This window comes from Diachasmimorpha longicaudata, chromosome 12 (assembly GCF_034640455.1).
Source record: "Diachasmimorpha longicaudata isolate KC_UGA_2023 chromosome 12, iyDiaLong2, whole genome shotgun sequence".
NCBI lineage: Eukaryota > Metazoa > Arthropoda > Insecta > Hymenoptera > Braconidae > Diachasmimorpha > Diachasmimorpha longicaudata.
Window position 1 is genome coordinate 3,681,373 of NC_087236.1, and position 22,110 is coordinate 3,703,482.

The 22,110-nt window shown below is 39.1% G+C and overlaps 2 protein-coding genes across 4 annotated transcripts in view; both read right to left on the reverse strand.

Annotated features, from left to right (window-relative positions):
- LOC135168122 (SET and MYND domain-containing protein DDB_G0273589-like) overlaps nt 1–21,703 on the reverse strand; it is a 48,610-nt gene extending 26,907 nt beyond the window's left edge. For 2 of the 3 annotated variants that reach the window (XR_010299989.1, XM_064132036.1), the window contains exons 1-4: nt 21,155–21,703; nt 19,083–19,163; nt 18,812–18,956; nt 134–237 (exon numbers count right to left, since the gene is read on the reverse strand). Coding sequence is in view for 2 of the 3 variants with exons in the window: in XM_064132036.1 (XP_063988106.1) it covers nt 134–237; nt 18,812–18,956; nt 19,083–19,163; nt 21,155–21,431 (607 nt within the window). In the remaining variant the exon portion in view is untranslated. The remainder of the gene's footprint in view (nt 1–133; nt 238–18,811; nt 18,957–19,082; nt 19,164–21,154) is intronic. The other variant, XM_064132037.1, reaches the window with a different exon arrangement.
- Nucleotides 2,133–7,907, reverse strand: LOC135168121 (uncharacterized). Its single transcript, XM_064132035.1, has 2 exons — nt 7,290–7,907; nt 2,133–7,203 (listed from the first exon to the last, which is right to left on the reverse strand). The coding sequence occupies exon 2, from the start codon at nt 6,431–6,433 to the stop codon at nt 2,540–2,542; it is 3,894 nt and encodes a 1,297-aa protein (XP_063988105.1). The 5' UTR covers nt 6,434–7,203; nt 7,290–7,907; the 3' UTR covers nt 2,133–2,539.
- Nucleotides 21,704–22,110: the final 407 nt, after the last annotated feature.

Sequence of the window (22,110 nt, forward strand, 5' to 3'; positions counted from 1 at the left end):
ATTTCCGTTGCAGTCACCTCTCGACACCTCACAAATGCCCGTTCCCACACACGGAAATGAAATCCTCAATTACTCCTGTAATTACCCCGTTTGTGCTTATACTACAAGTGAACTTAGTTTACAGTGAACTTACGTTTACAGTACTGGTCCTTCTTGGATGGATCCAAAGTCTTCACTGCTTTCTGAGAATTTTCGAGACATTGGCAACATTCTGTCAATTTCGAGTCGATCTGAATTCTGAAAACAGAATTAACAAATTAGTAATCCCTTTCTTATCACTAGATATTGGAAATGTGATCTCTAAAGGTATACTAAAGGTAGTGGATTAAACTTTGTCTTTAATTCTTTCTGAATGGCACGAGAAAGATTTTACTCTCTGTACTTTAGGGATTCCCCCAAGAGCCTAAAAACTAGTCACAAAGACCAAGAGAAAATGCGTCATCTCATAGTAGTAGTAAGTGGGCACGATTGGCGAATTTATTCCGAGAATCCCCCCCCCCTCCGCTCCTTTTTTTCCAGACGTGTCGGAGCAGGTTTTCCCTTTGTCAGTATGTCCTTTGAAGAAAACGTCGACGCGCTGGGGGCCCCCTGGGGTGAGGGTCCCAAAAAATGTTTTTGTTCGACAGGAAGTGGGTGGTGGGTGGGTGGTAAGGCTCACGTGGTTCAAAAAATGTAGGAAAAGGGGGTGGAAAGTGGGTGGTGTGAGAAATGTGGGTTACATGTGTGGAAAATGAAATAATTATATGATACATAATTTCTGAATAAATAATTCATATTCGTCAATAAATTATGTGAGGGCCAACATACTGACAGCAATGGACTAAGCGGCTGGTAATGGTAATGGCAGAGTGTAAAATGACCGGAAGGCTTATGGTACTTCCTCACATTGTGAGGAACGCTAAATCACTAAAAGCCTAATATATCATACATGATATATAATATAGTATATATTTTATATAATATATTATATATAATAATAATATATAATATATAATAATAATATATAATATATTGACTTTATTGCCGTTAGACGGTCCTCATAAGTCTAGAGGTGTAATCAGCTATTCGGCCATTTTACACGCTAACTCATAGAGCCCCTTGATACCGTCCCTGTCGACATGTATATCTATGCATGCAGACCCGAAAACGTCCGATCTGACTTCATCGAGCCCGCTGCATCTTGTGCATAGGTGAAGAGGATCCTCCTCCGTCAACCCGTATCTTTTGCATAAGGGGTCATTGGGGGGGGGGGGGGCTATCCTTGATAGGTACAGAGCCAGGGGCCAGTGTCCAGTGATAAGCCCCACCACAGCGCGGAGCTCAGCCCTGTTTAGGCCCACTATTATATATTATATATTACATATTATATATTATATATATTTCTGTTTCAAGATTACATTTTTATCAAAATAATTGATTATGCACTCATTAAAAAGCATCAAAATATAATTCCATAATATTTTAATTATAACGGTATTTTTTCCATTCAAACATCATGAAATAATGTAAATCCTCGTCACGTTTCTTATGTTCATTGTAATTCAGTACTTTCAGTAGCATCTCTTACTCAACGAATTTCTCTTCTCGTGATAAATTGAAATTTGCATGTATTTCAAAATCATCAAATTCTTACTATGATAATTTCCGGTTGACGATGGAAATAAAATGTCGCGCTCATTATGCGGCAATTGTTTGTGGTTAAGTGCGGCAAATGAGGGAGGAATTATGTATTATGGAAACATGCCACGTTCTCCTGGAAGTTGAGGGAGTCAAAGGTGCTGTGTTACGTGAATAAAAGGCATCCTTTGCCCTGAGGATTCTCCCGAGAGATAAGAAGGAAGAAATTCGTACTCTTGTTCATCTCGTCAACAAATAATGCCTTCGTAACCACGTGCAGAAAATTTCTCGAGGATATACTCGCGAAATCACCGACAAATTTTATTTTCATAGCTTCGTTTCTGTCTTATGTAAATGCACTCAGGAATATTAAAGCAAAGTTTAATTATATTCCTACCGTTTCGAAAATACTTGTACGGTAAATTTGATTTTATGTTTCATTTAGGAATATTTTTCATTAGTTTGTAGTTATTTTTTATTGACACTCTGTTTAATTAATTATTTAAAAATATTGTTAGAGATTTGATGTTTTTAACCGGGTAGGGTGGATTGGAAGCGGAAGTGGAGAGATGATTTTCCAACTCGGGATGGTGACAAAAAACACGTTGATTTTGCCTTATGGCGATCCAATATAATTTAACCAAAATGTACACTATTTACACGTGATAGTTTTCCAATAATTATGATGATGATAATTGCACAGTATTCGATGATAATTAACCAAAATTGATAGTAGAAAAGATGATTCAATCCGATAAAAGCCACGATACAAAAACCTGATAATATCCGATATTTGCGTTGTGATACTGATGAAAGATGATCATGAAGTGAGGTATGTGGTCAGAGTGACCCCTCATGGCACCCGAGCCCACTCCCGAATTATTCCGATGGTGTCCGATCGACCCAATGCCCTGGATCAGCCTTAATTTTGTACATTCCGCCCGCCTTCATCGTCGGATGATGATGAATGATCCTCTTGTTGGTCTTCCTCCTCGGTGCTGATTGGTAGCGGAACCACCTTGTTGATGTGTCTGGTGTAGGTATTTGCACCTCCTGCCCCAGTGGTGATATCTACCACCCTTGTGAGATTGTCATCACTTGGATGAACCCTTGATACTCGTCCTAGAGGCCACTTTGTTGGTGGATACCTCTCGTCAATGATGAGGACTAGTGTTCCGACCTTGATATCATCCGTTGATCTTTTCCATTTGTAGATGGTTTGATAATGATGCATACACTCCCTTGACCACCTGTCCCAGAATTGCTGAGCGATCCTTGCGATCATTTTCCACCTTGTGAGACCTTCCATTTTGTGATTGATGAGTGATGGCTCTGGAACTGCGTTGATGGGTTCCCCAATGATGAAGTGTCCAGGTGTGAGGGCTCTGCAGTCATCAGGATCGTCTGATAGAGCGCAGAGAGGCCTCGAGTTAAGTTGCGCCTCGATTTGGATGATGAGTGTATTGAGTTCCTCGTACGTGAGTACCAAATTCCCTGTGAGCCTTTTTAGATGAAATTTCACAGATTTCACCGCAGCTTCCCATTTCCCACCCATGTGGGGTGATTGCGGTGGGATGAAGATCCATTTTGTGCCATTTGATGCCAGTTCGTTGATGATGTGATGAATTTCCTTCCTTGATTCGTCTAAAAGCTTGCCCAGCTCATTGTTTGCTCCCATAAATGTCTTAGCATTATCACTGCTAAGTGTAGCACAGATACCTCTCCTTCCAGTAAATCGTTTGTAGGTCTCGATGAATGCCTGTGATGTTAAATCTGTGAGTAGTTCAAGGTGAATTGCTGATGTGGCAAGACACACAAAAACTGCAATGTACCCATGATATTGTCGAGCTCCTGATCCTCTCCATCTGCTGATTTTGATAGGACCTGCGTAGTCCACCCCTGCGTGATTGAATGGCCGTGCTGATGTGATTCTTCTTGGAGGCAGCTGTCCCATAAGCTGCTGTCCCCTGATGGCTCGATGTCGTGCGCAGATGACGCACTTGCGAATATGCGATTTTACAGGATGACGACCCCCGATGATCCAATATTTGTGTCTGATGTGTGCCAACGTCGCCTGTACTCCTCCATGAAGAGTTTTCCGATGAGCCTCCTCGATGACCAGTGATGTAAGCCTTGATTGTCTTGGTAGAATTGATGGGTTCCTGGCTTCTGGCTGAAGATTTGATCGTTTCAGCCGCCCGCCTAGGCGAATGGTCTGATTCTCATCCAGATAAGGAATCAACCGTACCATTGGATGATTATTTGCGATGTCTTGTCCATTGATGAGGCGATTGATGATTTGTCCAAAACTCTCCTGTTGTGTATAGTTGATCCAAAAGATTCTGGTCTCCTCCAGTTCTTCTGGCAAGAGATCTAATTCTCTTGGGACTGGCTCCCCTCTCATGTTGTTGATGACTCTCAGGACTCTCGCCGAGATCCTGACCAACCTGTCGAGTGTAGAGTACCTCTCCAAGAAATCTTGAGGTCTCTCCAGATTCAGTGCCACCGGATGTGCAGAGACTGGCCTTTCCTCCAGTGCTGCTTCTGCCGTAGATTCGATTGATGTTGATGATGATGATGGCCAGTTTTCCATTGATAATTTCAGCCATGATGGACCATTCCACCACAGCTGATGATTTACAAGTTGATCTGGTGATAATCCCCGTGATGCACAGTCTGCTGGGTTCTCGACTCCCCTGATATGTTTCCATTCAGCTGCTGGTAATGAGTTCTGGATTTTGATCACTCGATTCTGAACAAAATCCTTCCACCTTGATGGGTGTCCATTGATCCATGTGAGCGCCACCGTGGAGTCAGACCAAAGAAAGAGTTGTAGATTCTCTTTCTCCAGCATCTTCCTGATGTAGATGACCAGATTGGTTAAGATGACAGCAGCTGTCAATTCCAAGCGAGGAATTGTCATTTTCTTAAGTGGTGCGACCTTGGTTTTTGCACTCACCAAGATGACTGATGGCTCAGACTGATGATTGTCCACTCTGATGTATACTGCGGCACCCATTGCCTGATTCGATGCGTCAGCAAACCCATGAAGTTGGATGTTGCTTGAAGTCGATGATGTTTGAAGCCACCGTGGGATTGATATTCGATCCAGATTTGAGAATTCCTCCCTGAATTCTTTCCAACGTTTGATGTGACTCAAGGGCAGTGCATCATCCCAACCAATTTTGAGAAGCCACAGCTCTTGGATGAAGATTTTCGCCCTGATGATGACCGGTCCGATGAGTCCCAGAGGATCGTAAATCTGGGCGATCTCTGAGAGGATTGTCCTTTTGTTGATTTTTTCCGTTGATGGCTTCCTTGATTTATAGATGAAGCTGTCTGAATGAGGGTTCCAGCACAGTCCCAATACTTTGACCGTCTTGTCCTCGAATTCTACCGCCGATGTTGATTTTGTTGATAATTGAAGATCCTGTAGGATTCCTTGATGATTCGAGATCCATTTTTGCAGTGGCATGCCGCCCGCCATGCAAATATTGATGAGCTGGTTGATGAGTTCCTTGAGTTGTTCCTCAGAATCAGCTCCCCCATAGATGTCATCGACATATCTCCCTTTGGATAGAGAGACAGCCGCCAGTGGATATTGATGTCCCTCGTCCTCCACGAGTTGTTGAAGAACTCGTAGAGCCAACCATGGTGCACACGTTTGCCCATACGTCACCGTTGTCAATTGATATGTGATGATTTTCCCCTCCTCATCCTTCCATAGGATTCTTTGAAGATCCCAGTCTTCTTGATGAACCTTGATTTGACGGAACATCTTCACGATGTCCGTTCCGACGATTAACCGAAAAGTTCTCAACCAGATGAGAACGTCTGAGCCTTCCGTTTGCAGTTTTCCTCCTGCATGAAGTATGTCATTGAGTGACACTCCTGATGTTGTCTTGCTGGAACCGTTGAAGACCACCCTGAGTTTTGTGGTGATGCTGTCTTCCCTTAAGACACCGTGATGAGGCAGATAGTAGCTCACTGATGGTTCTGATTCCTCTGAGACACGTCTCATGTGTCCCAGATCCGCATATTCCCTGATGAAGTCCTTGTAGAGTTTCCCATACTCTTGATTTGATTCCAGTTTCTTCGCCGTTCGATTTAACAATTGTAGAGCATGTCTCCTAGACTCTCCCAATGCTGATAGTGATGTTTTGAGTGGGAGGCGTACTACGTACCGTCCCTCACTGTCTCTTGAATGTGTGTTCCTGAAGTGTAATTCACACTCCTGATCGTCTTGATTGAGAAGAATTTCCTTAGATGATGAAAGTTCCTCCTGGACCCAGAATTTCTTAAGAAGATCCAACAGCTGCTCAGTCGGAGACTCTCGTACTGCAGTTAGAGAAGACTTCGGCTTGCAGTCTGTACAGCAGACCGTCCCAGAAACTATCCAGCCAAAGATGGTTTGTTGCGCAACAAGTTGATTATCCGGAGATTTGATAATCTCATGCCCAATGATTTGACCATAATGATCAGCCCCGATGATGATGTCGATAGGACCAGGTTTAAGATAGTTGTTATCCGCCAATTGAAGATGTTGAAGATGATTTGCCTCTTCCTTTGCGCAGTGAATTGATGGTAGTGTTGATGTGAGCTTGGCCAGGATGTGGGCAGTGATTTCGATCTGATGTTGATCGTTGAACCGAGATTGAAGTTTGACCTTTGCTGCTCCACGAGTCAACCCTGACTCCAAGCCTCCTATTCCAAAGACCCTGAGATGTGATGATGATCGACGAAGACGAAGAAGTTGTACCATTTGATCAGTGATGAATGTGACCTCTGATCCCTGATCAATCAGAAGCCTGACCATATGATGAGAACCTGTTGATGTTGATGCAATTGCTTTAGCTGTTGCCAACAGCACAACCCGTTGACTCGCTGAATTCGATGATGATTGATGTGTGACCTTGATGTCAGAGGACGACCCCGATGTCTCTGATTTCGCCAATGATGTTGCTGATACTTGAATATGACCAATTGAGCTCTCAATTGATCCCGATGCCTTTGATGTTGATTCACTCCCCTGTGAGATCTCTGAAGAGTTGAGAGAGTCGTAAATTCTCTCTGTCTCCGTTGAACTCGGTGATGATGATGTTGATGATGAACCTTAATGTCAGAGGACGACCCCGATGTTTCTGATTTCGCCAATGATGTTGCTGATATTTGAAGATGACCAATTGAGCTCTCAATTGATCCCGATGCCTTTGATGTTGATTCACTCCCCTGTGAGATCTCTGAAGAGTTGAGAGAGTCGTAAATTCTCTCTGTCTCCATTGAACTCGGTGATGGTGATGTTGATGATGAACCTAGGGATGGAGACAACCAGATGAGGGGCGTATCATTTGCCAATATAGTGTAATAAAAATGATACTTAACCTCTCGATCCGGATGCTCCGTGATCTCCCTGGTTTTCCTCGATTGCTGTCCTGATCATCCTCACGCTGACTATGCTCCGCGTCAGACATGATAATCCTGATTTATTTTTGAATTAACTAAATTTGTTGATGAGGAGCCCCGTTGTTTACTTTCCGATGATCCTAACGGCCTTGTGATGAGGGAAAACCCGGTTGATGAGAACCGCTTTCCACAGATATGAAACCACGCCGATCAGAAACCCAATTTGACCTTCTGTTGATGAGAACCCCTGATAATATTTTTCGATTTACTGTGATATTCGTGTTTACAAGATGAAAACTGTCCAGTTGTTCGAAACTCGAGCGCACGTCGAAATCAAAACAACATTCCTCTGTTGCGATTGCTTTCCCTCACTCCCGATCGATGACGTCACCACGTCTCCGAGTCCCAATGTTAATGTTTAAATTAATCGCCACTTCACTTAAACACTTCCAGATCCGGCTCGAAGGACCATTTTGTTAGAGATTTGATGTTTTTAACCGGGTAGGGTGGATTGGAAGCGGAAGTGGAGAGATGATTTTCCAACTCGGGATGGTGACAAAAAACACGTTGATTTTGCCTTATGGCGATCCAATATAATTTAACCAAAATGTACACTATTTACACGTGATAGTTTTCCAATAATTATGATGATGATAATTGCACAGTATTCGATGATAATTAACCAAAATTGATAGTAGAAAAGATGATTCAATCCGATAAAAGCCACGATACAAAAACCTGATAATATCCGATATTTGCGTTGTGATACTGATGAAAGATGATCATGAAGTGAGGTATGTGGTCAGAGTGACCCCTCATGGCACCCGAGCCCACTCCCGAATTATTCCGATGGTGTCCGATCGACCCAATGCCCTGGATCAGCCTTAATTTTGTACAAATATATTACATGAAAGTTTAAGAAACAGAAACTTTTATTAGATTTATAGTCAATTCAAAATTGTTTAGTGTTTATTTTTATTGAAAAATGGCGCAGTTTAGGAGATGGTGTTATTCAAGATGAACGATCAATGGAAACTACTTTAGAACATGAAATCAAAATAATTTGATTTTTTTATATCTATTATTATACTTCGACATTTTTTCCAGAAACTCAACGACATCAATTTTCGAAATTTTTCATAATTTTTTTTAATGAAACGAGAAAAAAATATAAATAGAAATCACTTTTAAAAGACTGAATTTGTTATTCAATCCGTGAGGTTTTTCATAATTTTTTTCCGAAATGTCTGTTAATAATAATTATTAAGGAAATTTGTTGCTCAATACCTTGACTAATGTTCTAATCTCTCCCTAATTTCTCCTCCCCCACATGATCTAATTAGAGCAATCCCGGTACCCAGTTAATTCTCGAAATACCGTTTTCATCCAGAATATCAAATTGTTTCTCTACAACTTCTCCGGCAACTGTTTATTCAAATGTGTAGTGTGTGGTACACCCCAATTGTGAAGACAACTGTTAGCATTTCGATGAAACGGATGCAGCGCTTTAGGGGTGGTAAACCGCGGAGGGAGGGTATTGAAATATCTCCCTTTGAAAAACTCAGTCTATCGTTTATTGAACGATCTTTGCGTGGATTTTTTAACTGAGTGGTTTCAAAAAACATTTCGCGAATGTGGAAGTTTAAACCGACTGTTGTTTTTGTTAAACATAATTGAGACAACAAATTACATTACGTTATTTATTTGCGTCACATTAAAGCTAGTCTTTGTTATTAGACAAGCTCTTGTGGCTTAAGTGAAAAGAGGATATGTCAATCATTTTTTTAGTTGAAAAAAAAAAACCAAAATATTTCGTTTTCATTTTGATATATTTTATAGAAATATATGTCATCGGATATCAATCGGGAGGTTCCTGGGTTCAAATCCCGATGTGGACTATTCACTTTTTCAGTAATTTTTTTGTAATATATATGTATTATATATTTAATATATAATATATATCGAGAATAATCCTGGTTCTCTTTCTATCTCGTTCAAAATCCTACCCAAAAGTTTCCTGTGACATCACAAGATATGGAACTCAATAAAACTTTCTCATCTTATATGTGAAAATATATTTGATAAATATGAAATATATTTTATATAACGTATATAAAATACATCAAAATATTTAAAAGTATTCAGACATATTTTTTTCATCAAAAAGAAAAAACCACAATATTTTCTTTTTATTTTGATATATATTACATATACCAAATATATTTTCTATATATGTTTATTTGATATATATTTGATATATTTGATATAAATATATTAAGTATATTTCATATATTTATAGCCAATATATCAGCATATTCAGAAGTATTCAGATATGTAAATTAAAAAAATTAATTAAAATATTTTGTTTTCATTGTGATATATTTAATATATTCATAGAAAATATATTATTATATATATATTTCATATATGCATCGCAATTTAATTATTTATCCCGTATTAATTGGCGAAATAGTCTGTTCTAGACCATTAAACTGTTTCTCCATGAGCCCCTGGAATGTTTGTTCAGGCGTGAGGAGAGTGATTCACTCTAATTATGAAGAAAATCTTTGAAATCCCAATTCATTGAGGGAAGACCTAATGCAGTTATAGCAGACTCAGGAGGTAGCGAATACCGGTTAATCCAATACAAGTGCTTCCGAGAGAGTGAATTTTCCCTACAAATCAAATTGTATTATTTGGTTGTGTGGAGTTTCACCTCAAGGATTGGGATAGATATTGAGATAATGAGGTGTTCTAATTTTCAATATTAATTTCCTTGAGGCAAAAATCAAGTGAGGATTCTCTGGCAAGTGAGTTCCAGAGTTGGCTCAGCATCAGTAAACAAGAACATTTAATTTAATTTTATTTTATTTCAACGTGGAATTTGATGAAATGCTTTCGTAATATTTCTCTCGTCTGTTTGCACGTGGAATATATCCCATACTGAGAAACATAATTTATGCTTTTTAACTAAATTATCAAATTTTGAATAAATGTGTTCGGCGGAATCGTGTCCTCTGGAGGGGACAACGTAAAATTGTGTCAGGAATTGTTTAGGACAATATTTTCGCTGAATTTATTCTCCCTTTTATCCACTTTCATTCAATTAGAAATATTTTCGTATTTTTATTTCATGAAAAACTATGAAGTTGTCAATAAAAAAATGTAAAAAAATATTAAATCAAATTGGGTATCCAAAAATTTTTAAATACTTAATTAATTTAATTGCAAATATTTTTGCATTTTTATTCCATAAAAAATCGTGAAGTTGGCAACAGGAGAAAATTATGAAAAGAATTGAACGAAGTCGGATATGCAAAAATTGTCAAATACTTAACTAATTTAATTGCAAATATTTTTGCATTTTTATTCCATTAAAAATCGTGAAGTTGGTAATAGAAAAAATCTGAACAAAATAAAATGAAATCGAACATCTAAAAATCCTCAAATACTCCCCTAACTAGCTGATAAAAAATTCGAAAATGTTGTCTTTAACAACAAAACCTGACCAATGAACTATTTTTTCCAAAATTCCTTATTTAAAACCGAATAATCACAAAAGTTTCAACAATCAGAAACTTCATTGCTCAATGTCAACAAATTGAAATTAGCTACAACTCCGAAGAAATTCATTTCACACTAAAAAATTGATTTTTTGTGAACTATTTATGAAAAGTCTACCCCTTAACAATCAAATGAAATGATAAAAAATTTCATCAAGCTCTCCCTCAAACAGTTCCTTTTATAAAAAAATTTTTATCACGAAAGAATTAAGGACAAATACGCTTCACGTTGGAATAAATCTCAACTCTTTTGAAAATATAGAGCGAGTCCTTGTGATGTAATCCTCGGGAGCATGAATGTTTAATCCGTCTGCGTACTGCGATCAATAGCATCGTCATTCCGCAAGGACCTCCTCCGTTAGTTCTACAAAGTTGACACTGTAAACCTGTCTCGTGAAGATGTTTTTCAATTCCCTTGAAAATCGGTGGCCCCTAAAATCCTCCCGCCGATTGGGTACAACACGAAGGAACAAATCACAAAAAAATTTATGTTCAATGCAGATAATACGAGGAAGAATTTTCAATTGAAATCCACAAATCCTGAGGAAATAATCCGACTCTTCAAGTCCAATTTCTTTAGCAAAAAATTTACAGTTAAATCGCATACGGAAATTGCAGGATTTTATTTGAAATAAAATTGATTCGAAGGTGGTGAGAAAGGTTTTGCAAAATTTTTTGCACAGGTTTGGTCTCAATAATTTATTTGATTAGAGCTTAACTTTTGTGATTCGAAATGGAAATATTTTTTCAATTTAATGTTGTGGGGATTGCACTCGTGTGAGACTAGTGGGTATCATCTTTCATCCGCAAAAATATCGGGGAAAAACAAAAATAATGTATCGATTGACAAATTGAAATGCAAAAATAGGAATAAGAAATAGGAATGCGCCAAATTTAAGAAAAAATTATTCGGCTCCTGACGAAGTTGATGAATTTCGATTGACAATCGTCAAATAAATTGTTCCTTCAAGAAGGAAGAAGGAATGAATTTGACTAAGAAGTCGATAAATTTTATTGAACGGTATGATAATTTTTGGATAATTTCTGGATAACTTCTGATGAATTTCTCTCTTTGAGTAACCGAAACTCAATGATATGACCTTCACGGAGAAAAAAACACATTTTCGTTACTGAGGCGCGGAAAGCGCTACCTACCCGACTGGTTTGAGAACGATAGGTTACTTATTACAAGACCGGACTCCACCGACATACATTACAGCTCCTAGTAGTATAGGTGCTTACCTACCCTCCGCTAAACGCCTCTAACGGAGACTGTCGTAACTTCGGAGTGACATATCAACCATAAATCTCCATTTTTCAATTTGCTCATATTTACTACCTCTGAAAAAGAAAATCGTCCATAAAAACGTTTTGCTTAGGTTCTATTGTCCATGGTTGTGTCCATCCAAAGAAGAAATCGTACGATTGCAAAACTTATTCACCAAAAAACAAAAAATATTTCCCTGAAGTAGATGGATATTTGGCAAAATTAATTTTTTTCTCAGTTTTCGAAAATAAGACCGATATTTTCATTTTCTCTTGTTTATCAACATCTTTTGTATACAGAATAATAATAATTGACAAAAGTAAACCCACAATCTGGAGGAATCAACGAAACCCCTTCCATTCACTTTATCCCACCGCACAGCGAATTGTTTTCGCCCCTGGGACTGCACTAAAGATCTCCATCGCCGAAACGGTGGAAATAGGAAGGAAATAGGGTGGTTAATCCTGCTAGTACCGCCCACCAGTGTTCTTCGCTTTATGTCATATCACTTGGGAAACCGACTCACAACCCACGGATTTGGCTTTACGATATTTTTATGGAACACGTAAACAAGTCTCTTACAGCTTGGAGAAAATGTCGGGAGGAAAACGAGCCCCACGTAGACATTCGTGATTGCAAACTTATGTGAGAAAAAAAAATAAAAAAAATTTTATACCAACCTCCATTATTGAGTGTACTTGGTCTGAAAACGGTATCACAATAAGACGAACAACTTATGTAAACAGAAACAGAGAGAATTGAATGAACAAAGGCCTCTTGTTAAATGGGTCCAGAGCTTGAAGACTTTGGTCGCTACAAGTCAGTTGATCTGGATATATCATAAAAGAATATATCAATATATGTATATATGTGGTATCCTACCACATCGACACCAACGACACGAAATTAAGACGAAGTTATTATTCGGCCCCTTTCGCCTATTGTCGTACACCGATACACTAAAACTCGACGGAATATTATCGCGACTGACCAGCAACAGATTGGGCAGTCTAAATTTAACCTTTGATTTGTATACATCTTTTCACGCAATAAATTTATCTTTGATGAATATTTAATAATTGATAGTTGAGTTAGTTAAATACCCAACTCACTTCATATATACATGTGCATGTGTATATGTATATATGCAATATATACACCTGCATATGTATAGATGTGTTACTACAATTGTTAATTAGTAATTTAGTAAATAGTCAGTGATTAATTAATTTATTTCATTTAATACTCTTGTCTCTATTGCACTTGGGTGTAGTAATACTCTTAGAGAGTTAATTGACTTTAGCTTATTGATATCACCACCATGATCACCTATTTATTGACTCGATTATATTGATAACTTGGAAAAACAAAAAAAAAATTAAATTAACATTTGTTTGTGTATGAGCTCACTGTCGGAAGGAGTACACCCATATGTGATATTTAAATAAATAATAATAATCACATATATAATATATAATATATAACATATAATATATGTTGGATGCTCAATAAATAAATTTTGAACACAGATTTATTCTTAAAATAAACTGATATTTTAATCCAGAAACACTAGTTATTCAACAACCGAGTCGACAGAGAATTTTGGAGCTTCGAGTGACTACCTTGCTAGGTGACAAATTAGAACTAACTTAAAATTAAAGAAGTCCTTAGTTTTATGTGTCTGATGATTTGCGGAAAAAATTGAGGAGAAGGTTTTGAGACATGTGTCGTAGGGTTTAAAGTGTTTGGGAATTCCCCACCGGATTAGCCTTTATTGGATGCAATTTCATTTAAGGTATGTCCGTTAAGGGTTATTCAATTGGGCAATTTTCAGGAGGATACGGAAAATACAAAAAATATGAATTGAAATATTGGGGTATACAACATATATAATATATAATATCATCATTCCCTTTATGAACTCAGTTTCTTCTTGAATTTCCGCAAAAAATTAAAGTAAGCAAGTCACCCTGGTGTAACGTGACCTGCCGCGTAATTTTCTCTGGAGTTTCTCCTGCGCGTATGAGATGATTAGGGAACACGTTGACAAAAAAATATGCTCCAGAAAAACATTGGTGATCACAAAGTTACACAATACGGCCCTCCGAATAGAGTTTGTGCATTAAAACCAGGGGTTCTTGTTCACCATTTCTATGACATAAAAAGTGTTTTAAGAATCGCGGGATAAAGCACGTACTGCAGATAATCGGAATTATATTTTCGGAGTAATGGGTTTTTGTGGCTAATGTCCGGCAAGGATATAGAAGGATTTGCGTTAGCCACTGCTTTCATATATGCAACACGATCTGATGCCGCTCACGTTGTCACCGTGATATCTCACCAAATTTACGAGAGACGGTGCATGCGGATGAGGAAAATATCACCAGAAGGACATCACGTTTGCACTATTACTCTGCATGAACTTTATATTTGTTTTTTATGTGATTTACCAGTGGAAGACTTGAAATTTCTGAGGGTGTGTCAGGTTGATTGGAAAATATTGATTGCATCGGCGAGTTTTACCTCATTTACGATGCAATACGATGTAAATTAGTTATTCTGCACTCATAATAATGTTAATAAATATGCAGTAAATTCGTGGATTTGATTATTTATTGTCTTGGATGGTTTTCGCAGCTGCTCTCGCAAAAATAATTACTCGGTTCGAGGAAAGTCTATGAACTATTCTCTGGACCATATTTATGGATAAAAACGCGATTGTTTTGGATTTAGTCAATTATGGCGAACCATTTTTTCTAACAAATGAACAATATTTGCGAAAGATAATCCTTTACCCTGCGAGCCCATAAAAGCCTTCTGCCAACTTCACGCCAACTTTGGGACAATATTGCGCCAACCCTGTCCTGATTTTAAATATTTTCTTTTGTTGCACTCCCATAAGATCTCCATAAAAGCCTTGTACCAATTCCGCGCCAATATCATGCCAACCGTGGGCCAACATTGAGCCAATCTTATCCTCATTTCAAATATTTTCTTCTGTTGCACTCCCATAAGACCTCCATAAAGGCCTTGTGCCAACTTTGCGCCAACATTACGCCAACTTTGGGCCAACATTGCAACAGCCTTATCCTTATTTTAGATATTTTCTTTCGTTGCTCCTCATAAAAGCTTAGTGCCAACTTTGCGCCAACATTATGCCAACTTTGGGCCAACATTGAAATAACCTTATCATTACCTCAAATATTTTCTTTCCTCGCACCCCCATAAAACCTTCATAAAGTTGCGCCAACTTTACGCCAACATCATGCCAACTTCAGGCCGACATTGAACCAACGCCGGCCGACTTTGCCACCGCAATCGGTTAGCGAACTTTGAATTCCCGAATGTTTCCTAAACATTTGTCTTCGTGTAGAATCTTTCAGCCGAGTAGATCTACTAGTCTAGATTAGTTATAGGTAGGACTCCAGAATAGACAAGTCCCATTCCAGTTATCCCATCGTCGCAGCCAGCGAGGGAAATCTCGGGCGAGTGATGCACCGCCTACTCCATGAAAATTGCAATCCTTCATATAACATAAATATGACGAATTTCACGTCATGGAGTAGCTGAAGTACACACGTCCCTTGACACTAGTAACGACGTCTACAAGTGCCCTCTCGAGACGGCACCATTCGGTAATCTTCAAGAATGAGAGAAATCCATTCATGACGGAGGGTATCGTGGAAATTTCATCAACTAGAATGACGTCGTTTAGGTACAACAGAGTCGATGGATGTAATTATTTATCGAGTCGTATTCAAGGCAGAAGCGTTAGCCAGTGGATAATAGGAAAGTTTAAGCTCTTCAATTCCACCAATCGATTCTATTGGGCGGGAGAACAGTTGAAGAAGAAAATTACTGCTTAATAGTTTTATATTGCACGTGAAGAATGATTTATTGAGCCTCTGGGAAGAAATCTTTATGTCCGTGTGCTGTCCGTGTGCTTTTCAATCTTAGGCGACTGGAAAGCACATGAACAAAACTTTTTATTAGTTTATAAAATGCCGCGATAGTAAAAAGTACTATGGAACATCGCACTACAAGACCATACGTCATTTATTTGGCATTTGTGAGTCCCAGACAAATATGATTCGCGAAATTATATTTTTGTCAGTTTGTTTGTGTGAATTAGGATTGCCTAGAAGAATATCCGTCTGTCGAAGATCTTCCGAAAATGTTCAGCAGAATTATTGAAAGATCTTCGGAATTCTGTTTCGGATGATTCTTCTGAGGATTTTCGAAAGATCTTTGGATCATTCGTCTGACGATTTTCGAACGATCTTCAGAATTTTTCTTCGACTGATTCTTCTTTGAATTTTCCGAAGATCTTCAGAATTATTCTTCCGATGATTTTCCTCCGGATTTTCCGAAGATCTTCAGAATTCTTTTTTCAATGATTCTCCTCCGGATTTTCCGAAGATCTTCAGAATTCTTTTTTCAATGATTCTCCTCCGGATTTTCCGAAGATCTTCAAAATTCATTTTCCAATGATTCTCCTCCGGATTTTCCGAAGATCTTCAAAATTCATTTTCCAATGATTCTCCTCCGGATTTTCCGAAGATCTTCAAAATTCTTCTTCCAATGATTCTCCTCCGGATTTTCCGAAGATCTTCAGAATTCTTTCAGGGATCATTCTCCGGACTTTCCAAAGATCTCCGGAATTCTTCTCGGGATCATTCTTCTGACGATTCTTGAAAGATCTTCGGAATTCTTCTGAAGATTTGCGGAAGATCTTCAGAAGACAATTTGTTTCCGGAAGTTATATCCGTAACGAATTACAAAAAAATATTTTCCAAAGTGAACCCCAGAAAATCTCCAAAAATTATCTTCCCAAGATATTCCAAAGAATCTTTCTCGTACCACGCAGATCTTCCGCGGATCTTTCGATGATTCCTCTGACGAACTCTGGAAGATCTTTGCTAGACGATTTTTCCCCGCTGAACCCGCCCTGATTCCACCGTCCGTTCCAATATCCCAATCGAACCAGAACCCTCCGACTTCGATTGACATTTTCCTTTCAATTCTCACCAGATACGGTGTGCTACCACTGCCCATGAAATTCTACTTTTTTCTAACGATGTGTGTACTCTTCGTTTAGAGAACAACATGAACGGATGTAGGAAAAAAAATTCATACAAAAATTCGAGGAATTCGTTAGAGAATTCAATTACTGCAGACGGTAGTGCCAGCGTCACGGGAACCAGACTCTTCACCCATTCGGTACGACGCGATAATGGGATAACTGTTACGGGACTTGTTCATTGTCGACTACTGTCTTTGTGAGCCAAAATAGTTAATTCACTCACCACAAAATTTCCATTTGTTCACCAAAGAATACTGTTATAAAACTGGTTGAGTTCATGCATCCATTGCCCCTTTCACGTAAAACAAACGGAAATTGATTTACGTTACGCAAATGTTGGTGAATAATTTCGACTAGTAAAGGCTTTTGTTCGTAAATTTCGAAGACGAAGGCGGGAAAATATTGGATGAAAGAATTTACCGAATTCGCTGGAAATTTCAATTGTTGAAGACTCTGACGTCAGGATGAAGGAAGACACGGCCTTTTCAGGAGGGGAACAGTTCAATAAATATTACGTGAAAGTTCCGTAATTCTCAGGTGAAAAAAAAGTGCGATGAAAATTATTTACGAAGGGTTTGGTACTTTTACCTGCAGCGTAAGTTACTTTTATAGTATCTTTATTTCTTCGTGAACATTACGACACTTTCAAGTAATTTTTATTAAGTTATGTTGTCTGCATGTTGCTGTTACAAGCCACAATTGTTATATTTTGTGACGTGAAGGTCAAGATCTTCATAGATTGCGTTATACGGAGAGATAAATCGATATTGCTAGAGGAAAAGACGGAAATCTCGAACTTCGATATTCGAGAATCGATTGTTTCTGATCGACTTATGAAAGTAATCGATATTTGTTTACGTCATATCCGGTCGAATGTTTACAGGGCTTTGCAGACTTCTACCCCATCCATATTAGTATAGTAAAAGATGTGGGATTGTCGAATTATCGAATTTCGAGATTCGAGAATCGATTATTTTTTAAATCGATTTATCGAAAAAACCGATGTTTATGGACGTCAGATCCGCTCGAACTTTATTATAGTAGTCCTTATATATACATTTAAGAAAGAAGAAGCACTAAGAATTCCGAATAAGAAGTCAAATAGAAACTCGAATAAAAATCGATTTTTTTTTTGACTAGTCATTGCGAGACAGTGATTTACGTTATGTAAATATTGGTAAATAACTGAAAATTGTTTACCGTTGCTCGGTAGAAATTCCCGAGAGGAAATAATCCACTAACAATCGCCAGCGAAAAAACGTAAAAATTACAATTCAAAACGTAATCCGCGAGTGAACTAAAATTCAATATAAAATTCAACTCACGGTTATAAACTACAGAAAAAGTCGAAGGGACTTAGAATTAGATAGAACAGAATTCCGCTTTAACCCGGCCGAGAGTCGAACCCGGGTCTCCCAATATTTGCTTCAGGAACTCTTACCAACTGAGCTACCGGATGCCACGGAAATTCCCTCTCAAATTAACCAGAAACACCTGACCTTCTTTAGGCATCAAAATAATTCGAAGAGAATTAGAATTAGAGAGAAAAAAACAGGAAGTTGTCGCCAACGATTGATCATCATTCCAGATTTCATAATTCCTGAGTGAGAAACCTAAGAGTCCAGTACAAAGTTTCCAACATTCCCTAAAAATTAGGTAATTTTGTCATTTTTATTAAATATTTCTCTCCGCAAATGGAAACATATCATATCCAACGAAATTCCGACGAAAAATTTCCGAAAATTTCCCAAAAAATTCAATCACATTCCCATCCAAACTTTCATGAGTTCATGAGTTGTCAATGTTTACATCCATCGATACTTTCAACGCTCATTTCATTATCTTCATTTACTAAAAAATATTCATGATAATCCGTACCTGAAGTTGTCAGGCAATTGCTCCTCTCTGGCTGCTCTCAAATCATCGATAGCCCTGTGCAATTCACCGAGTGCAATTAGTACATCCGCACGTGCCACCAAAGCCAATGCCAAGCTGTATCCATCATCGATTATCTGCACTCGACCTGCGGAGAAACGGATAATCAAATTTACCGACAAAGAGAATTCTCTCCGGAAATTGTTGATTACGAGTTATCCTGGATGATAGACTTTACAAAAGGGTGGAAATTGTTTCGGCAGGTGTTCATTACCTGTCATCGGTGCACGTAGGACAGCCTGGCTCAACAGGATCAGGGCCTTCGCGTTCTCTCCGGAATGGAAACATTGGACACCTGTAATGATACAATATAAATTTATAAATTCGCTTAATGAACTATTTCCATCGATCCCCAAATACCGCAGTTCATCGAGGCGACTAAGGTTCAATATCAAACACACAACTTCCTGGTTAATCCGTAGAAACAGTACCGTAATGGAAATTTTGGTGAGGCCCAGATCAGTACTGGATCAGGTCAACCTGATGGTAGATCAGAACGTGATGGGGATGTTGGATAAAAAATGGATGCGTGGGGAAGCGCGATCTTTGGACTTTGCTTGGAACTGCTTTTAGATTACGAGACCGAATGCGCGCTTCGCGCGCCCTATTTTGATTTCCCGCCTCAAACACATTGACCAATTAAGAGAAAGTCTTACACATGAAGTTAGTCGATGACTTCTGTGGTTAATTTAATTTAATTTATGTGCTTGTGCTTTCATAGACTGATGAAGGGCGATCACACCGTAAAAGAACGAATGTGAAAGTCGTTGGTATAAATATGATGAGAGAGGTAACTTGATTCACAATGGATGCTTTTAGGATCACGAACGGTTTCGCCTTTTCGACTAACGCGAAACTTCATTCATTTAATCGGCCAATGGGAAAGACCTTACGCGATTTCAACTCGGACGAACTTCATTTATGTGCTTCTGCTATTATAAATAGGACCATATGGGAATATCAGGTGTTGGAAATCCCACTAAATTCCGGGCCCTCCCTTCCCCCGCGACGGCACTTCGACCGCTCGACCCACTGGATCACAACAAACCTCTGTTGCCAGAGAGATAATTGAAATATTTCCCAAATTGGGGCGACACGTCCTGGACACCTCAACTCCGGAAATACGCCTTAAAATCAAAAGGACCTCCAAATCCGCAAAGGAACCTCGTATTACCAAAAACATCCGATGGGACTCAAGTCCCAGCGAGGAACCATTTAGACAGGTTTACCTCCCCCATTATAACAACACCCCCCATACTCCATAACAGAACCCACAAAATTCACTATATCTTCAACATCTTCTACGAAGATTGTGACTCCTCCGGGGACCGCCATTTTGAATGCTTCGTCCGACGCACCGTCCCGACCGCACCGACGGAAAGACCCGAAGCATCCCTACACTATCACGTGCATTTCGCGACCGCCATGTCGCGCCCGGGTGTTCAAGAATCAAATTCCCCCATCACCGCCTTCATTCACTCCCCTTTGAGTTCTACTCCCTTATTACAACACAAAAATAAACATTTAATTTCCGCTAGACGAATTCATTATTTAGTATTAATCATAAAGACATTCCCCAAAAGCAATAATCCTTTCGTGACCTAAATCAAAAACTGACGAATCAGTTCTGCCGTCCGTTCCAGCCCCCACCCCCCTGTAGCGTCACGCTACATTCACGTCTACGTGATACGCGGTCAACACGCGCACAGTTGAGACGACTGGACATCAGTGACATCATTCACCCAGTTAATATACATTGGCCGTTCTTTTCACCCCCATATCTCGATAGGGGTGCGTCTGAGCGAAAAGTGGAAAAGGACTTTGCGGTTCCAAATCACCCCCAAAACATGCCGGTGCAGTCGCAGCAGGATCATATAAATGACCCTGTATAGACTCAGTTGCGCCTGTAGTAGTGTATTCCGAACTCTTACCTTTGTCAGGTATTAAGAGACAGTCGAGCCCTAACCGCTCATCCTGCAGCTTGTACTTTTGTAACTGACATTAACGCATTAAATATTATAGTTTGTTATCTAATTATATTTTGTTGATGGCGTTGTGATTTGCCGAATTAACCTAACGAACATCCCCACACCCCCTCCCCCACATCCTGGGGTTTATTCCTCTTCCAATTGAGATACCAAAAGTTTTCATTACTTCCAATGAATTTATCATTCAATAAAACTCATCACAATCTTCCTCATCAGCCAAATGAATTGAAATTTTCAAATAAAAAATTTATTTCATACGTTTATCAACAAACAAATCGAGAAGCTCAAAATATCAAACCTTCCAACCGCCTCGATTTTGATATCCGGGCGTCCTTATCCCTGTAGATATGTCTAACTCTGTCGAGGGTATTAACAACTGAATTCTTGATGCTGGGGTTGGTAAATATCACCCGCATGCGCTCGTCGTCACTGTCGAGTTCACCAAACACTTTAGTAATCCAAGTATCTCCTGCATTGTTTACCACTACCTCTGTGAAGTCCCGGAAGAAGCCTTTCGACCCGGAACGCAGCGTCTCGGAGGAGCATAACTGTCTGTAATAGGGATCTGGCTCCATAATTTCCGCGTTCACTTCTGTCGAGCTTCTGAGGTCTGGATCGTTCACCGGAATAATTATTTTTACTGATCTTCTGATATTTCACTTTAACCTTGAATACCTTGAAACAAACACTTCACTAAACCCTGCGGATGTTCTTTCCGCGTAGCGATTTCACTTTTCTATTTCACTGATGAACGATAAATTTATTTATTAACTTTGTGGAGGCAGTTTTCATGTGCTTGCAAGCACTTCAATCTGTGAAGTGTGATACTAGCGAGTGTTCATGTTTAGCAGGGGAACGATTCAATTTCACTCGGTATTTACGTCCCAGTTTATTTTGGGCAACTGCACGTTACGCGTCGGGGGCATGAGATGGTGCCACGAGAGTTGTGCCGGTGGAACGAGATTTGTGGAGGACATTTGAGGGTCCACGTGGCCTTCAATAATTTAATATCTGGGGACGAATTGCTGGATATCACATGTTCTGGATAAAAAGCTTTCAACGTGGGTTCGACAGATAATTTTATGGCGAGAAAAATGGAGGATAAATTGTCCAATCGATAGCCACCACTTGTGGACTACCTCGGGTTCTCCACTGAATGAGTCACCAGTATTTGTTGGTAAATCATAATGTGACATTTTTGGCATTCCAACGACTGCCGCGTTGGGACTCAACGTCGCGTCGACATTTCGGAAA

Bases quoted from the DNA above. Each gene is read 5' to 3' on its own strand.
- LOC135168121 (XM_064132035.1), bottom strand. From the start codon at position 6,433: ATGGTCAGGCTTCTGATTGATCAGGGATCAGAGGTCACATTCATCACT.